At 44.0% G+C, this 20,167-nt stretch overlaps 1 protein-coding gene across 5 annotated transcripts in view; it reads right to left on the minus strand.

The window, feature by feature from the left end:
* Positions 1-20,167, minus strand: part of LOC129862366 (thromboxane-A synthase-like) — a 288,038-nt gene that overhangs the window by 251,843 nt on the left and 16,028 nt on the right. For all 5 annotated transcript variants that reach the window (XM_055933920.1, XM_055933924.1, XM_055933921.1 and 2 more), the window contains one exon: positions 6,172-6,265. In XM_055933920.1, the coding sequence (XP_055789895.1) occupies positions 6,172-6,265 (94 nt within the window). The remainder of the gene's footprint in view (positions 1-6,171; positions 6,266-20,167) is intronic.

The raw sequence follows: 20,167 nt of genomic DNA on the forward strand, positions 1-20,167 counted from the left end.
AGTTTGAGGTGAGCAATCGCAGTTCTGATGTCCAAAGGTCATAAGAGACTGTAGCAGCAACATTATGTCCAAAACAAGTTACGAACAACGCGAAAAAACAAACAAAATAACATGGTTGGTTAAAAGCCGATAAGCCCCTCCGGCGCCATCACAGAAAAAAAATATATAAATAAAAAACATTTAAATTCAAATGAAAAATTCTACAAGAAATAAAAAAACTATTCAGATTTCCTCATAGTACTGCGGCGGGAGTGTAAACTTTCATTTGTGTTTGGAAATACAGCAGGAAGGCTTTGGGCTACACTGAAATAGCACCCTATTCCCTACCTAGTGCACACATTTTTACAAGGGCTCTGGTAGAGAATAGACTGCCATTTTGGACAAACCCTTGGTAATAGGGAAAGATAGACACTCCTCTCTCTATCTATTCACCATGGAGAGGTGCTGGTTCCACCCATAGAGACTGCACTGCAGTGTCCTCTGCTTTAGCCTGACCTTGGGAGTCATGGAGAGATGCTGGCCCGGGCAGAGACTGAACCATGCCATTAAATGTGTGGGGGTTTGACTCTCATAGCTCTCAATCTCCAGTAATCTAGGCCCAGTAATACTAGCTCTCTCTGGCTGGCTAATGTGTTGTGTTGTGTGTTGAGGGGCCAGAGAGGAGGGGGGGGGGTGCCATCTTTGAAGGGGGCACATGAGGGGTGGTGGTGGTGGGTGAGCCTCTATATCAGTGGCTTGGGTATCAGAGAGGATCAACCAGCCAGCAAGCCAGCAATAAAAGCTCTATCAAGGGAGATGTACCAGGGGAATGCTAGGTGGGGAGCAGCCACCCTGTATGTCAGACCGTCTCAGAGATCCTCCAGAAAGATGCACCTTACCCAGCACCCTTTCTGTCTGACTCACCCCCTCCTGGCTCTCTCTCCACTGAGATGGCACTATGGCTGACAGGACTGCCACTGGAGTTCCAGGTGGGGCAGTGACTGTGTGGTCACTGGCACTGGCACAGACATCAATTTCATGATGAAAACAGACTACATGTCGATGACATGTGCTGGGTGTGTTGGACACAGGGACGCCACGCCAGTGAAACACATGTGCATGCGTACAAATTTATCCATATTACGTATGATCATGGACGTACACAAACACTCATACATTCAGTACCAGTCAAAAGTTTGGACACACCTACATATCAAGGGTTTTTCTTAGTTTTTACAATATTTTATATTTGAGATTCTTCAAAGTAGCCACCCTTTGTCTTGATGACAACTTTTCACACTCTTGGCATTCTCTCAACCAGTTTCATGAGGTAGTCACCTGGAATGTATTTCAGTTAACAGGTAAAAGTACATTTGTGGAATTTATTTCCCTCTTAATGTGTTTGAGCCAATCATTTGTGTTGTGACAAAGTAGGGGTGGTATACAGAAGATAGCCCTATTTGGTAAAAGACCAAGTCCATATTATGGCAAGAACAGCTCAAATAAGCAAAGAGAAATGACAGTTCATCATCATTTTAAGACATGAAGGTCAGTCAATCCGGCAGAAGAACTATGAAAGTTTCTTCAAGTGCAGTCGCAGAAACCATCAAGCACAATGATGAAACTGGCTATCATGAGGACCGCCACAGGAAAGGAAGACCCAGAGTTACCTCTGCTGCAGAGGATAAGTTCATTAGAGTTAACTGCAGTCCAAATAAATGCTTCACAGAGTTCAAGTAAAAGACACATCTCAACATCAACTGTTCAGAGGTACAAAAAACAACACAGAGTTACACATGGGATAAACAAAAGTACAGTCAATAACACAATAGAAAAATCTATATACAGTGTGTGCAAATGGAATGATTCTATATGTGTTCTTTCATTGTTTTCAAATCAAATCAAATGTTATTGATCACATACACATGGTTAGCAGATGTTAATACGACTGTAGTGAATGCTCGTCCTTCTAGTTCCGACAGTGCAGTAATATCTAACAAGTAATCTAACAATTTCCCAACAACTACCTAATACACACAAATCTAAAGGGATGAATGAGAATACGTACATATAAATATATGGATGAGCGATGGCCGAGCGGCATAGGCAAGGTGCAATAGATGGTATAAATACAATACATACTGTACATATGATATGAGTAATGTAAGATATGTAAACATTATTAAAGTGACATTATTTAAAGTGGCATTGTTTAAAGTGACTAGTAATCCATTTATTAAAGTGTCCAGTGATTGGGTCTCAACGTAGACAGCAGCCTCTCTTGAGTTAGTGATTGCTGTTTAGCAGTCTGATGGCCTTGAGATAGAAGCTGTTTTTCAGTCTCTCGGTCCCAGCTTTGATCCACCTGTACTAACCTCACCTTCTGCATGGTAGCGGTGTGAACAGGCAGTGGCTTGGGTGGTTGTTGTCCTTGATGATCGTTTTGGCCTTCCTGTGACACCGGGTGCTGTAGGTGTCATGGAGGGCAGGTAGTTTGCCCCCGGTGATGCGTTGTGCAGACCGCACCACCCTCTTGAGAGCATTGCGGTTGAGGGCTGTGCAGTTGCCGTAACAGGCTGTGATACAGCCCGACAGGATGCTCTCAATTGTGCATCTGTAAAAATGTGTCAGTGTTTTGGGTGACAAGCCAAATTTCTTCAGCCTTCTGAAGTTGAAGAGGTGCAACCACACTGTCTGTGTGGGTGGACCATTTCAGTTTGTCTGTGATGTGTAAGCAGAGGAACTTAAAACTTTCCACCTTCTCCACTGCTGTCCCTTCGATGTGGATAAGGGGGTGCTCCCTCTGCTGTTTCCTGAAGTCCACGATCATCTCCTTTGTTTTGTTGACGTTGAGTGAGAGGTTGTTTTCCTGACACCACACTCCGAGTACCTTCACCTCCTCCCTGTAGGCCGTCTCGTCGTTGTTGGTAATCAAGCCCACTACTGTTGTGTCGTCTGTAAACTTGATGATTGAGTTGGAGGTGAGCATGGCCACGCAGTCGTGGGTGAATAGGGAGTACAGGAGGGGACTGAGCACGCACCCTTGTGGGGCCCCAGTGTTGAGGGTCAGCAAAGTGGAGATGTTGTTTCCTACCTTCACCACCTGGGGGGCGGCCCATCAGAAAGTCCAGGACCCAATTGCGCAGGGTGGGGTTGAGACCCAGGGCCTCCAGCTTGATGATGAGCTTGGAGGGTACTATGGTGTTGAATGCTGAGCTGTAGTCAATGAACAGCATTCTTACATAGGTACTCCTCTTGTCCAGATGGGATAGGGCAGTGTGCAGTGTGATGGCGATTGCATCGTCTATGGACCTGTTGCGGCGGTATGCAAATTGAAGTGGGTCTAGGGTGGCCGGTAAGGTGGAGGTGATATGGTCCTTGACTAGTCTCTCAAAGCACTTCATGATGACAGAAGTGAGTGCTACGGGGAGGTAGTCATTTAGTTAATTTATCTTTGCCTTCTTGGGTACAGGAACACTTGTGGCCATCTTGAAGCACGTGGGGACAGCAGACTGGGATAGGGAGCGATTGAATATGTCCGTAAACATACCAGCCAGCTAGTCTGCGCATGCTCTGAGAACGCGGCTAGGGATGCCATCTGGGCCAGCAACCTTGCGAGGGTTAACATGTTTAAATGTGTTACTGACGTTGGTCACGGAGAAGGGGGGGGGGGGGGGGGGGGGGCGCAGTCCTTGTTAGCGGGCCGTGACGGTGGCACTGTATTATCCTCAGATTGGGCAAAGGTGTTTAGTTTGTCTAGAAGCGCAACGTCGGTGTCCGTGATGTGGCTGGTTTTCTTTTTGTAGTCTGTGATTTCCTGTAGACCCTGCCAAATACGTCTCGTGTCTGAGCCATTGAATTGCGACTCCACTTTGTCCCTGTACCAGCACTTCGCTTGTTTGATTGCTTTGAGGAGGGAATAACTACACAGTTTATATTCAGCCATATTCCCAGAAATCTTTTCATGGTTAAATGCATTGGTTCGCGTTTTCAGTTTCGCGTGAATGCCGCCATCCATCCACGGTTTCTGGTTGGGGTACGTTTTAATAGTCACAGTGGGTACAAAATATCCAATGCACTTCTTTATAAACTCATTCACTGAGTCAGTGTATATATCGATGTTGTTATCTGAAGCTGACCGGAACATGTCCCAGGCCGCGTGATCAAAACAATCTTGAAGCGTGGATTCCGATTGGTCAGACCAGCGTTGAAAGGTTCTACTCACTGGTACATCATTTTTTAGTTTCTGCCTATAAGACGGTAGGAGCAAGATGGCGTTGTGGTTGGATTTGCCGAAGGGAGGGCGGGGGAGGGCTTTGTACGCATCGCGGAAGTTAGAGTAGCAGTGATACCCCTGCGTGTAGTGCAATCAATATGCTGATAGAATTTAGGTAGCCTTGTTCTCAAATTTTCTTTTTTTAAATCCCCAACTACAATAAATACAGCCTCAGGATATATGGTTTCCAGTTTACATAGAGTCCAGTGAAGTTCCTTGAGGGCCGTCTTGGTGTCTGCTTGAGGGGGAATGCACACAGCTGTGACGATAACTGACGAGAATTCTCCTTGTAGACAATATTGCCGGCATTTGATTGTAAGGAATTCTAGGTCGGGTGAGCAGAAGCACTTGAGTTCCTGTATGTTGTTATGATTACACCATGAGACATTAATCATGAGACATACACCCCCGCCCTTCCTCTTCCCAGAGAGGTGTTTATCTCTGTCGGCACTAAGCATGGAGAAGCCCGGTGGCTGAACCAATTCCGACAACATATCCCGAGAGAGCCATGTTTCCGTGAAACAGAGAATGTTACAATCTCTGATGTCTCTCTGGAAGGCAACCCTTGCTCGAATTTCATCTACCTTGTTGTCAAGAGACTGGACATTGGCGAGTAGTACACTCGGGAGCGATGGGCAATGTGCACGTCTTCAGAGCCCGACCAAAAGACCGCTCCGTCTGCCCCTTCTTCGGTGTCATTGCATTTAAAGGCATTGTCTTGTAACTGGAATAGACTTCAAACTGAATGTCAAGCATAAGGGCAAGCATCATCTGTAGCCTATTACTGCGTTATAATGTATTTGTCTCCTATTGGTATTGTACTTGCTGATATCTATACAGTTGGTACTATATAGTTAAACCTTTGTGAGTAAACTCAAGGCATGACTCCTTTGATCTACACATTCCAGAATTAATGTAGGCCTAAATGTCGGTAAATCATATACATTTTTGGAAATACCATAGAGATAGTTACAGGACTCAACTTGGGTACAACCTGTTGCAGCATGGACATTTCCATTGAGGTCTTTCACCATTTTAAAGTAGTCAACTGGGTGGGATTCCTATGGGTTGGGAGAAATGAGCCAATGATCAGAGCATTGTCTTCAAATTGAGTGTCATGGTTTGTAAATGGCTTTAAGCTATATCACCGCCATCTAGTGGCCACAATAAATTAATGACAAGATTTAGTTCCCGACTCCAGCACTGCAGGTGGAGGTAAATCCCCAATATTAGCTTTACACTGAAGTAGAAAATGTACTACTTTAAAAATGGGGATGTTGTCAAAGACGCAATAATGGCACAGATACAAAGATGAGACCTCTTTCCATCTGTCCATCTGTCTATGGAAAATACTGGTATTCCTGTTCAACATCGCTGGTGTCTTTGTTGTAGGGGTAGGCAGAATGGAGAGTGAAATAAAATATCACCATATTGAATCAGTTATATTGAACCCTCCCACTCACTGCTTTACATTTTACATTATATATTCATCATAAAAGTAATGCAATTACCAATAAGGGCAATCTATTTGGGAATCAAATGGTGTTAAAAGTCATTACTTGTGAGTCGTATTTAATGAACAAATCTAATGAAGTGCAGCTAGATGTTGGAAGCATGATTTCTCTCGCCTTAGGGGGTGGTGTGCGGATGTCTGCATGGGAGTGTGTGTGCGTCTGTGTGTGTATGTGTGTGGAATGGGGGGAGGTTAAGTGATTTCAACGTATTTCAATGTATGTAACCAAAAAAGACAGGCAATACCCAACCACTGTCTCAGTAAAAAGGGAAGAAAATCCTGCATTGAACTCTGTATTGATTCCACACACAAATATCACACTGGTTGGCAGGGGAAATATTCTTAAATTAAGTGGTTTCTTTTAGTGAGAGTGTGAATTCTTCCATACCAGTCAGTATCTTACCTGACGAAATAGAAACAGGTTCCCAAAGAATGGGGACGGTTTGGGGTGCCTTATTCCACATTGAGCCAGGGACGAATAGGGGAACGTAGCATACCTAGAGAGGGAGAGAGAGAGAGAGAGAGTTGGGGTGTGAGTTAGTAACAGATAAAATGGAATGGGGGATATAGTAGTAATGCTTCGGAGATTACAGCATCTAATCTGGCAGATATGCTGCCTAAGCAGTACCTCACAAACACACAACATTATGACACATGAAAGATTTATTTGCTCTGGGGAATGTAAAAATTCCACACTCCGTATCCTAAAACAGAACAGCATGCATTATTCATCACAGGCACTGCTGGCGTTTTCTGCTGATATGTAAGTCATTGGAATGAGGAAGGGGACTTTTGTACGGAACTTTGAGGAGCATTATGGGATACCACAGGACGTTCTTCAGTCATGTAATACACTGTATGCTCTAGACAGGGTGGATTCTGGTAGTGTGTGTGTGTGTGTGTGTGTGTGTGTGTGTGTGTGTGTGTGTGTGTGTGTGTGTGTGTGTGTGTGTGTGTGTGTGTGTGTGTGTGTGTGTGTGTGTGTGTGTGTGTGTGTGTGTGTGTGTGTGTGTGTGTGAGTGTGTGAGTGAGTGTGTGAGTGAGTGAGTGAGTGAGTGAGTGAGTGAGTGAGTGAGTGAGTGAGTGAGTGAGTGAGTGAGTGAGTGAGTGAGTGAGTGAGTGAGTGGGTGGGTGGGTGGGTGTGTGTGTGAGAGAGAGAGAGAGAGAGAGAGAGAGAGATAGAGAGAAAGCGAGTGAGAGAGAGAGTGAGTATGTGAGTGTGTATCCTGGTCAAGTAAAGGGCAATTAAAGGATGGCTGTCTCCCTGTGTGCTGCTATAGCCATGGACTCAGAGACAGGAAAAGGTGTTTACAGTCAGAAAATAAAGCTTTGCACACAAACCCTCCCACACAGTCAGGGAGCAGTGACAGACAGGCAGTTTTATGGTTAAGGGCACACAACACTGACTGGATTGAGGAAGTCACATTTACAACATACGTAAACGACCAACAAAAGAAAGCTGCAAGACTGAGCAGCCAACACAGGACTGATTCACACACACACACACAGACACACGCACACACACACACAGATCCACCACCCACACACACACACACACACACACACACACACACACACACACACACACACACACACACACACACACACACACACACACACACACACACACACACACACACACACACACCACTACCCCCTCCCGCACACAAACACACACACACACACACACACACAAACACACACACACACACACACACACACACACACACACACACACACACACACACACACACACACACACACACACACACACACACACACACACACACACACACACACACACAGCCCACACCTCTGATACTAAAAACCCAAATAGATTCAAACATCCACTTCATCTCCTCCTAAGCCACTGAACGAGAACCATAATTAGTAATGAGATCTGAAACTCCAACCATAGATAAAAGGAAAACCAAGAATATCTCAACACACTGACTCATGTTCTGACACCTACATAATAATAACCACATGCTTGTCACACAGCCATGACAGACAGACATCCCTCTCCGCTTACATCAGCAGAGTGACTCACACCACCATTCGCATTAGCCTTAGCCACATCTCTCACAACACCATGCCCTAGCTAGCTAAATATATGGAGATGATCAGCTGCTTGGCTTTAAAAATACATATGCCAAACAGCCTGCCTGACTTGTTTCTTCACCTTTTAATTGGTTGTAAGTAACCACAGTTACACAGAGCTGTGAGTCATCATGAGGACATGTGGCAGAGATGCTTGCTAACTAGCCTAGCTGCTAATGTTGGAGTAAGAGACTTTGCTATCAATTAAATGTGTTCATATACCGTAATTAGTAACACTTAAAAGTTGCCCTCATACCCATGTAACTACACAGTAATAACTGTGTGACAACATTGTTACATAGTAACTGCTTTGTAATTACATGGTGTTTTTCTTAGAAGCCTCATACTCCACAGTCATGTTCTATCAAGCTCACATCTGTCATTGACACAGTGGTTAATGTCCTTTATAAAAAGGGTGGGTCTAATCCTGAATGCTGATTAGTTAAAACCGCGTTCCAGCTGTTGTCTATTCCACAAGTTGCCACTGGCTAAATCTACGATGTTAAAATGCCTATTTTGTTCCATCTGACTGCGCAATCCACTGTCTCTTCAGCCCAGTCTGGCAATTTATTAACTTGATCTCCTCTATAAAAAGCATCTAGACATTATCTCACATTTCTTTTAGACTAACATTCCGTTTTCAACAGCGGAGATGTGTATACACCTTGCTGTCTGTCTCTCCGACATTTACAGCATTGTTTCAATATTCAAATTCGAACTCCAGCTGTCCCATAGTAATGAACGTGTCGGGAGTCGGGATGAGATAGACAGGCAGGCAGCTTTTCTCAGCCAGTCGAAAACATGAATAAGTATAATTTTTATGGATATATACAGAAATATCAATAGAAAACCAGGAAAACGAATCGAAGTGCAGCTAGTTTGTAGTCTTTCCAGCTTCAGTTTGAAGTGATTGTGTTAGCTGTGTTGTTGGATAGCAACTCTGAACAACTGTGTCCTGATGAGAGAGCACATTTTCTATGACAGAAGAAATCGGGCATCATTAGCTCATTGTTATGGATGTATCCAAATAAATGTCACTAAAAAACAGCTTAAACAAATGCAAATGCAGCTACTCTGTTGTTATTCTGGCTGCACTGTTTGACGTGATTGTAAGTTAGCCGTAGTTGGCTAGCTATCAAGCAAGGGATAAGAACTTTGCCAGTCAGTAGGGCAATGTAGCATTTAGAACAACAAAAATACTGAACGACTAGGTCGCGTCTCTTGCAATCAAACCGATAGAACGAACGACCAGCCAGCTTCGGTAGCAACCCTAGATTTGTGTCAGGACTATATCTTGTGGAAGGATGAAATAGTATGAATTAATTCATTAACAAAAAAAATGAAATTAAAATATGTCTATCATTATTTGAATATGTTGGTAACCCGACTTTGTCTCGGGCCTAACAACACCTGTGCCAATATATCCTCCAAACACCGGCTTCTCAGGCATTATCACTTAAATGTTACTGAGTGGTGCAGACTGGGTGACATATTGTGTTTGTTGCCACTGTTGCTGTGGAAATGTGGGAGTTTATAATGGCTGGTGTAATGGCCTCATCTATAGAGAGACACAGAGAGTGGTGTTGTCATCAGCAGCAGGCACGTGACACTCTTAGTCTCAACACAGTGACTGGGTAGAACAAACATATTTATGACTGTGGGGGTTGTTGTAGAGGCCATGCAGAATAGGCAGTCATAAAGTTAAGAAAAACACTGTGTCAGTCATACTAAGTGAAATACAAACACATTCACACACACACACACACACACACACACACACACACACACACACACACACACACACACACACACACACACACACACACACACACACACACACACACACACACACACACACACACACACACACACACACACACACACACACACAAACACACAGGGAGAGGCTGTGAGCAGCACTGACCCGTCTGTCCTGTACTGAATCTTCCTACACAGAGACAGACAGGTGCTCCTATGAGACCAAGGCTTTACTGTTCCAACAATACAAGAATGGAGGCTGGAGTAGAGCTGGTATATGATTGACATACTGTATAGCCTAGAAACCAACATACCATACTGAAGCTTCATTGAATTATACACTGAAATGTTTCTATGCTACAGCACATGTTCAGGTTAACCAGGCTAAGCTGTGATTTACTATGCTACAAAGAGACTCCACTCCACAAATTACTTATTAATAAAACTATAGTTTTGGCAAGTTGGTTGGGACATCTACTTTGTGCATGACACAATACATTTTTCCAACTATTGTTTACAGACAGATTATGTCACTTATAATTCACTGTATCACAATTCCAGTGGGTCAGAAGTTTACATACACTAAGTTGACTGTGCCTTTAAACAGCTTGGAAAATGACATAAAGTCTGGTTCATCCTTTGGAGCAATTTCCAAATGCCTGAAGGTACCACGTTCATCTGTACAAACAATAGTACGCAAGTATAAACACCATGGGACCAGGCAGCCGTCATACCGCTCAGGAAGGAGACGCGTTCTGTCTCCTAGAGATGAACGTACTTTGGTGCGAAGGTGCAAATCAATACCAGAACAGCAGCAAAGGACCTTGTGAAGATGCTGGAGGAAACAGGTACAAAAGTATCTATATCCACAGTAAAACAAGTCCTATATCGACATAACCTGAAAGGCCGCTCAGCAAGGAAGTAGCCACGGCTCCAAAACCGCCATAAAAAAGCCAGACTACGGTTTGCAACTGCACATGGGGACAAAGATCATACTTTTTGGAGAAATCTCCTCTGGTCTGATGGAACAAAAATAGAACTGTTTGGCCATAATGACCATTGTTATGTTTGGAGGAAAAAGGGGGAGGCTTGTAAGCCGAAGAACACCTTCCCAACAGTGAAGCACGGGAGTGGCAGCGTCATGTTGTGGGGGTGCTTTGCTGCAGGAGGGACTGGTGCACTTCACAAAATAGATGGCATCATGAGGTAGGACATGTATGTGGATATATTGAAGCAACATCTCAAGACATCAGTCAGGAAGTTAAAGCTTGATCATAAATGGGTCTTCCAAATGGACAATGACCCCAAGCAGACTTCTAAAGTTGTGGCACAATGGCTTAAGGACAACAAAGTCAAGGTATTGGAGTGGCCATCACAAAGCCCTGACCTCAATCCTATAGAACATTTTTGGGAAGAACTGAAAAAGCGTGTGCGAGCAAGGTGACCTACAAACCTGACTCAGTTACACCAGCTCTGTCAGGAGGAATGGGCCAAAATTCACCCAACTTATTGTGGGAAGCTTGTGGAAGGCTACCCAAAACGTTTGACCCAAGTTAAACAATCTAAAGGCAATGCTACCAAATACTAATTGAGTGTAGGTAAACTTCTGACCCACTAGGAATGTGATTAAAGAAATAAAAGCTGAAATAAATTATTCTCTCTACTTTTATTTGGACATTTCACATTCTTAAAATAAATTGGTGATCCTAACTGATCTAAGACAGGGACTTTTTACGAGGTTTAAATGTCAGAAATTGTGAAAAACTGAGTTTAAATGTATTCGGCAAAGGCGTATGTAAATTTTTGACTTCAACTGTAACTGTGACTGCATGACTGACTCAAAGTACTTTTATAGTGTTAAAATTCCATAGTTGTTATTATTGTGTTAATTCACAAGTTCAAATCAGCTGTGCTAGGTCTGCACCGGCTTGGGGACCCTGAGGAGAGAATTAAGAACCACTGATTTGGTCAACAGTTCTCAATTGACACCAAGGACTTTCACAACACACAGTTACTGGTCATTTACCTTGCAATGACATAACACAACACATTAGATGAACTGGAATGACACTCTCACTCCCGGTTGCACAAAAAGAGCTGTGAGCTAACCACACGCCAAAATATTCTAATATCCTGGAGGTGAGAAAAGTATTTGTCTCTATCGTTTTCTTCTTTCATGGGGCTGAGGGAGGGCATTGAATCACCTGCAGGTTTGCTTTGTGTGTGTATGGTGCGAGAGTGTGTGCGTGTGTGTATATGTGTATGTGTGTGTATGTGCGTCAGACGTCAGTGTGAATGTGCTATCAGCACGTGTCTGTGTGTCTATCTGTGTGTCTTTGTTTATCTGTCTGTCTGTTTCTCTGTACATCTTTGTAGGGAGTAATTGAGTGGTAGAGGATATCATAGAGCACCACAGGGCTCCAGCTGAGGGAACAGCATCTCCTCCAGAGACACAGAACAGGTGGCGGAGGGTGGGTCAGAGGGATGAGAGAAGGAATATGAGGAGAAGCTAGGTTCAAAATATACAGGTTAAGGCAAGAGCTTTCTAATATCCCATAACTCTTTGTACCTGTATTCAACAAGGGACCAGCTTCCGCATTCGGAATGACTGGGAGAGAATGATAGCAGCACAGAAAGTTTGCGATCAAAGTGAAAAATAAACACAATCGTAGTGAATTTCAGCTAAATACTCAGTGAACACATAGTATAACTGCTTTACTGTCATTCTAGTCATTTAAATGATTTAAAAATAATCTACAGCCACTTTATTACTGGACTTCCTGACCACTAGTCACGTTTTCAATGCTAATCCTGTAGAACCCAGCGACAGTGCTAATCCCATGAATTTGTTCATTTTCGAATGTTTCCGCATGGACGTATTACGGTGTCTGAACCTTCCCATCTTCAACCTAGAGGAGAAGAGGGATACAGTGGGTGGAGAGTGTCGTGTCTTTGGCGACGTCATGACAAGAGTAAAACAGTATGTTGAAGCGGGAGGAAAAGAAAGGCTAAGAGTTTGAGAAGGATAGATGGGAGAGAAGGAGAAGTGGAGAAAGTGGAGGAGGAAAGAGACGAAGGCCTGCTGTTACAGTAGGAGCTGGGCCTGTTGTTACAATAGGAGCTGGGCCTGTTGTTACAGTAAAAGCTGGGCCTGTTGTTACAGTAAAAGCTGGGCCTGTTGTTAGAGTAAGAGCTGGGCCTGTTGTTACAGTAAGACCTGGGCCTGTTGTTACAGTAAGAGCTGGGTCTGCTGTTACAGTAAGAGCTGGGTCTGCTGTTACAGTAGGAGCTGGGATTGCTGTTACAGTAGGAGCTGCAACCACAGCTCACTAATCATTTCCCCAGTCCCACTCACGTCAGAGCGGAGCGCCTTCACCTGGAAACCATTGGTTTCTTAGGAACATCCAGTGACGCACTCTGAGACACAGACAACACTGAGAAAAGCCAGGACTCACCCCTCCAGGGTTATAACTGAAAAAGTTGCTTATAAAAAATGTAATAAGGAGCGGATAGTGAATTTTTCATACTCAAGAGTCTCCGGCTCTGGTGTTTGGGGTTGTGATTAACAAAAGACAGATTTATAGAGCTGTCTCCCTCTCATTTAATCTCCTAGATGAACACAAACATGTGCATGCACGCACACACGCACACACACAGGACGGGTCATGTGGTGGTCAGGGGGATTGAAGTCTCATTTAGACTGAAGGGCTGCAGCTGGCAGGGCCGTTTTATCTGTCTGCTGCTGAAATTACAACTGTCTGACAATAGGACACACGCCTCCATCAAACAACCCCACAGATCTGGCAACGTGATATACAGCCAATCAAAGGGCCAGGAGATGGAGACGCTCCCAGGGCATCATGGTTAAACCATAGTATTGAATCAGGGTTGTGTGATTATGCACCAAACGGAAGAAAACAGATTGAAACCAAGAGGGACTACCTGGACTTGTCTAATTTTACATTAACATTTTAGTCATTTAGCGGATTCTCTTATCCAGAGGGACTTGCAGTTAGTGCATTCATCTTAAAACGAAGGGCTCCCGAGTGGCACAGCGGGAGCCCTTAAAAAAGATAGCTAGGTGGGACAACCACATGTCATAGTAAGTCAATTTTACTTAATAAAGTAAAGCGCTAGTAGGGGGGTAAAAGTCAATTGTGAGTGTTAGTTCACCCTACATGGCCCAGTTTTATCAACTGTGAGGCTGCGGTGCCTGCATCCCAGCATGCCAAGAGCCAACAACTAGGACCTAGGCCTAGTCTAGCCTAGCTCATCCAAGCTGGAGAGAACCCATGCCTAGCCTAGCCTAGCTCAACCAATCTGGAGACAATCCAGCCCAAGCCTAACCTAGTTAGTCAAGCTGGAGAGAACCCAGGCCTAGCCTAGCCTAGCTCAACCAAGCTGGAGAGAGCCCATACCTAGCCTAGCTAAACCAAGCTGGATAGAACCCAGGCCTAGCCTAGCCTAGCTCAACCAAGCTGGAGAGAACCCATGCCTAGCCTAGCCTAGCCTAATCAAGCTTGAGAGAACCCATGCCTAGCCTAGCTCAACCAAGCTGGAACTCCCTCAGACAACCACCATGCTCCATTCTCTATGTCATCCATTCAACACCCTGGGGGTTGATGGAAGTCAATCTCCGCAATTTATCAATCAAATCAAATCAAAGTTTATTTGTCACGTGCGCTGCTTACTTACAGGCCCTAACCAACAGTGCGATTTTCAAGTAAAAAATAGGTATTAGGTGAACAATAGATAAGTAAAGAAATAAAAACAACAGTAAAAATATAGTGAAAAATAACAGTAGTGAGGCTATATACAGTAGCGAGGCTATATATAGGCACCGGTTAGTTGGGCTAAATGAGGTAGTATGTACATGTAGTTTTGGTTAAAGTGACTATGCATATATTTATTTTTTTATTTTATTTCACCTTTATTTAACCAGGTAGGCAAATTGAGAACACGTTCTCATTTACAATTGCGACCTGGCCAAGATAAAGCAAAGCAGTTCGACACATACAACAACACATAGTTACACATGGAGTAAAACAAACATACAGTCAATAATACAGTGAAAAATAAGTCTATATACAATATGAGCAAGTGAGGTGAGATAAGGGAGGTGAAGGCAAACAAAATATATATATAAATAAATAAAAATATAAAAAAGCCATGGTGGCGAAGTAAATACAATATAGCAAGTAAAAAAAGTAAAAAAAGTAGAGATAGTAGAGATAGAAAAAAAGTAGAGATAGAAATAATGGGGTGCAAAGGAGCAAAATAAATAAATAAATACAGTAGGTAAAGAGGTAGTTGTTTGGGCTAAATTATAGATGGGCTATGTACAGGTGCAGTAATCTATGAGCTGCTCTGACAGCTGGTGCTTAAAGCTAGTGAGGGAGATAAGTGTTTCCAGTTTCAGAGATTTTTGTAGTTCGTTCCAGTCATTGGCAGCAGAGAACTGGAAGGAGAGGCGGCCAAAGGAAGAATTGGTTTTGGGGGTGACCAGAGAGATATACCTGCTGGAGCGCGTGCTACAGGTAGGTGCTGCTATGGTGACCAGCGAGCTGAGATAAGGGGGGACTTTACCTAGCAGGGTCTTTATATATGATAAACAGAGAGTAGCAGTAGTGTAAAAGAGGGGTTGGCGGGTGGCGGGACACAATGCAGATAGTCCGGGTAGCCAATGTGTTGGGGCACCGGTTAGTCGGGCTAATTGAGGTTGTATGTACATGAATGTATAGTTAAAGTGACTATGCATATATGATAAACAGAGAGTAGCAGTAGCGTAAAAGAGGGGTTGGGTGGGACAATGCAAATAGTCTGGCTAGCCATTTGATTACTTGTTCAGGAGTCTTATGGCTCTACAGTAAAAACTGTAGAGAAGCATTTTTGTCCTAGACTTGGTACCGCTTGCCACGCAGTAGTAGAGAGAACATTCTATGACTGGGGTGGATGGGTTAGAGGTACTGGATGGCAGGCAGCTTAGCCCCAGTGATGTACTGGGCCGTACGCTCTACCCTCTGTAGTGACTTGCGGTCAGAGGCCGAGCAGCTGCCGTACCAGGCAGTGATGCAACCAGTCAGGATGCTCTTGATGTTGCAGCTGTAGAACCTTTTGAGGATCTGAGGACCCATTCCAAATCTTTTTAGTTTCCTGAGGGGGAATAGGCTTTGTCGTGCCCTCTTCACGACTGTCTTGGTGTGTTTGGACCATTCTAGTTTGTTTTAAAGTGGACACCAAGGAACTTGAAGCTCTCAACCTGCTCCACTACAGCCCCGTCGAGGAGAATATTGGCGTGCTCGGTCCTCCTTTTCCTGTAGTCCACAATCATCTCCTTTTTCTTGATTATGTTGAGGGATAGGTTGTTATTCTGGCACCACCCGGCCAGGTCTCTCTTGGCCACAGGGACTATGGTGGTCTGCTTGAAACATGTTGGTATTACAGACTCAATCAGGGACATGTTGAAAATGTCAGTGAAGACACCTGCCAGTTGGTCAGCACAAGTCCGGAGCACATGTCCTGGTAATCTGTCTGGCCCCGCGGCCTTGTGAATGTTGACCTGTTTAAAGGTCTTACTCACGTCGGCTACGGAGAGTGTGATCACAAATTTGTCCGGAACAGCTGATGCTCTCATGCATGCCACAGTGTTGCTTGCCTCGAAGCGAGCATAGAAGTTATTTAGCTCGTCTGGTAGACTCGTGTCACTGGGCAGCTCGCGGCTGTGCTTCCCTTTGTAGTCTGTAATAGTTTGCAAGCCACATAAGAGCAGCGCCGGAGCCGGTATAGTACGATTCAATTTTAGCCATGTATTGGTGCTTTGCCTGTTTGATGGTGCGTCGGAGGGCATAGCAGGATTTCTTATAAGCTTCCGGGTTAGAGTCCCGCACCTTGAAAGAGGCATCTCTACCCATTAGCTCAGTGCGAATTTTGCCTGTAATCCATGGCTTCTGGTTGGGGTATGTACGTACAGTCACTGTGGGGACGACATCCTCGATGCACTTATTGATAAAGCCAGTGACTGATGTGGTGTACTCCTCAATGCCATCGGAAGAATCGCGGAACATGTTCCAGTCTGTGCTAGCAAAACAGTCCTGTAGTTTAGCATCTGCTTCATCTGACCACTTTTTTATAGACCGAGTCACTGGTGCTTCCTGCTTGAATTTTTGCTTGTAAGCAGTATTCAGGAGGATAGAATTGTGGTCATATTTACCAAATGGAAGGTGAGGGAGAGCTTTGTAGGCGTCTCTGTGTGTGGAGTACAGTTGATCTAGATTTTTTCCCCTCTGGTTGCGCATTTAACCTGTTGATAGAAATGAGGTAAAACTGATTTAAGTTTCCCTGCATTAAAATCTAGGAGCGCCGCCTCTGGGTGAGCAGTTTCCTGTTAGCTTATTTCCTTATACAGCTGACTGAGTGCAGTCTTAGTGCCAGCATCCGTCTGTGGTGGTAAATAAACAGCCACAAAAGTACTCTACTTCAGGCGAGCAAAGTCTAGAGACTTCCTTAGATTTCGTGCACCAGCTGATGTTTACAAATAGGCACAAACCACCACCCCTCGTCTTACCAGAGTGTGCAGTTCTATCTTGCCGGTGCAGCGTATATTCCGCTAGCTGAATATCCATGTCATCATTCAGACACAATTCCGTGAAACATAAGATGTTACAGTTTCTGATGTCCTGTTTGTAGGATATTCGTGATCGTACCTCGTGTAATTTATTGTCCAGTGATTGCACATTGGCAAGTAATATTGGCGGTAACGGCAGTTTTCCCACTCGCCGTCTGCGGATCCTTATGAGGCAATCTGCTCTGTGTTCTCTGTACCTGCGTCTCTTTCTCTTGCCAATGACGGGGATGTTGGCCTTGTCGGGTGTTCGAAGTAAATCCTGTGTGTCCTGTTTGTTGAAGAAAAATATTTGTCTAATCCGAGGTGAGTGATCGTTGTCCTGACATCCAGAAGCTCTTTTTTCCCGTAAGATACGGTGTCAGAAACGTTATGTACAAATAAGTTACAAATAACGCGAAAAAAAAACCATTATAGCACAATTGGTTAGGCGCCCGTAATACTGATGCCATTTCTTCCGGCGCCATTTTACCAATCTCTATGTCATCCATTCAACATCCTGGGGGTTGATGGATGAAAATCTCCGCAATTTTTCAATCACCTGCAAAGTGTGATATGTTCTTCATTATGCAACAAGAGCGGTCTTCATTATGGAGGTATAGCTGGGGGTGTAACCCTGACGCATGCCCATATCTGTATATGTCTTCCATTCTTCTCTGTCACACCATCCATTGTACCACACCATCAATCAACATCATCCATTGTGCCGTGCAGAAAAGCAATGAACCGCAACAAAAACTGAACGGTCTGCAATCCCCAATCCATGAATATTAACCCTGATAAAACAAAGGCTTCACACATATAGAATCAGACAGACACAAGCCTGCACCATTATGACCCATTCCCTCATACACACACACACACGCACACGCACACACACACACACACACACACACACACACACACACACACACACACGTGCACACCCACACATTATCAACACTTTTGGTCCAAGAACCCCATCTCCTTCAGTTATTGATAAGGAAAAGTGTATGATTGTGTGTAACCTTTTGTTAATAGTTATTTGTATTGAAAGAGGGCTCATCAACCCAATCTAATGTAACACAAACTATTCATCAAGCATTACACAATCCCACCACAGACAAACTGTTTTAGCAGCTTTCTAATCCCGCTAGATAATGGGGTAATTATGTGAGACATTAGCACATTGGCTACAGCTCATATTAGCCTTGTCTCCACATACATAGAGAGCTGAAGCACACAGACTCAGATGAAAATCTATTAAACTCTCTTTATAATAATATTTGTCCCTTTCAATGTATCCACATCCACCTCTCACTGAACAATCTCCCCTAGCACATGGTTAATCTGCATTACATTAGTACCATCAGTTTTTGGGTTGTGTTAACCAGAGGCCCAACTGCAGCCATGATGACTACCGGATCCCTCTTATTGGACAGAGCATGCTTCTCCCCATCTCATCATGGTCTCCAACTACACTCATCAGCTATGTTGAAAGACTGTTAAAGCTGCAGTCTTTGAAACTTTGTTTTTAAATCATCACTGTATGTCACGGTGTTTGTTTATTCAATGAAAATAACTGACAAATGTATTTTGAGCCTCCTTTGGCCCTTGAAATGCTCAGTCTGATCATGTGGGTGTCAGGATTTTGTTTTGAAGATATTTACATTTACATTTACAGTTTTGATGGGCTGATAGGATGGTCTAGAGCCCACCCCCTTACCTAGATGAACAGTCATTGGTCTATTATAATCAGATCACATTGTGACGTCATGATGTGGGCCAAAAGTTCCATCCCACCTGAATAGGCTTTCAAACAGCTCTTGCACAAAAGGGGGATTATCATAATTTTCACAATTTCAGAGTGTTATTTCGACCTCATAGAGTGGAAATGTCATACAAAAAATCACCTTTTTAACTGCACCGCTGCTTTAAGACTGTTAATTAAACACACAAATCACTGCTCTGTACCAATGCACTGTCTGCCATCCTTCTATTATAGAGAGTCACACAGCTGCTGTACGAATGCACAATACAGGGGCTACTCAGTGTTCCTCCAATGAGCTTCCACAAGCAAAGCCGCAGACCAAAATTAACCAAGGAGAAGCCAGTGACGAGTGGAAGGAGAGTGGGATTTCTTTATGATAAAGGTTGACAAAGGAAAGCAGGCAAGGTGATTTGAGAGGTGCGTCATGCTGTTCTATTAGATCTGGAGTGTGAGCAGGTGTATTGTACGGAGATGGAGAGTCACACTGTCATGGAGTCATGCTGCCGCCAAACAAAAGGCACATGTGACTGGCACCTCCATTCCATTTCCAGTAATTGTGAGTCACATGGACCCCTCCCTCCCTTACACACACACACACACACACACACGGCGTGTGCATGCCCGCACACAGTGTTTCTCTCTCCCCCTATGCCACTTCTGCTTCACCCAATCCACGCACCAGAAAAACAATAACAACAAATCTTTTTACAGCCTACCTCAAGGATGGGAAAAGATTATCTCACGAAGTTGCCGCAACGTAAAGGTGACTAATGGGGCTTTGCTGGCCCATTAAAAGGGGTGGCTACTTGAGTGCAACAGGAAGACAGGGCTATCGTGGAAAAAGAAACACGTCCTCTCTGATGTCAGTTTAGTCATAAAGACTGACTACATTCTTAGGAAGAAATGTGCTATCTAGAACCTTAAAGGCTGTCCCCATAGGAGAACCCTTTCAAGAACCATTTTTGGTTGCAGGTAGAACCGTGTGGGTTCCTTTCTACAGAGGGTTCTACATGGAAACCAAATGGGTTCTACCTGGAATAAAAAAATGTTTCTCCTATGGGGACAGCCTTAATGTGTAGCGTTTCTAAGAGTGTAGCGTTGCTAAGAGTGTAGCGTTTCTAAGAGTGTAGCGTTTCTAAGAGTGTAGCGTTGCTAAGAGTGTAGCGTTTC

This window comes from Salvelinus fontinalis, chromosome 9 (assembly GCF_029448725.1).
Source record: "Salvelinus fontinalis isolate EN_2023a chromosome 9, ASM2944872v1, whole genome shotgun sequence".
In the NCBI taxonomy this organism is placed as follows: domain Eukaryota; kingdom Metazoa; phylum Chordata; class Actinopteri; order Salmoniformes; family Salmonidae; genus Salvelinus; species Salvelinus fontinalis.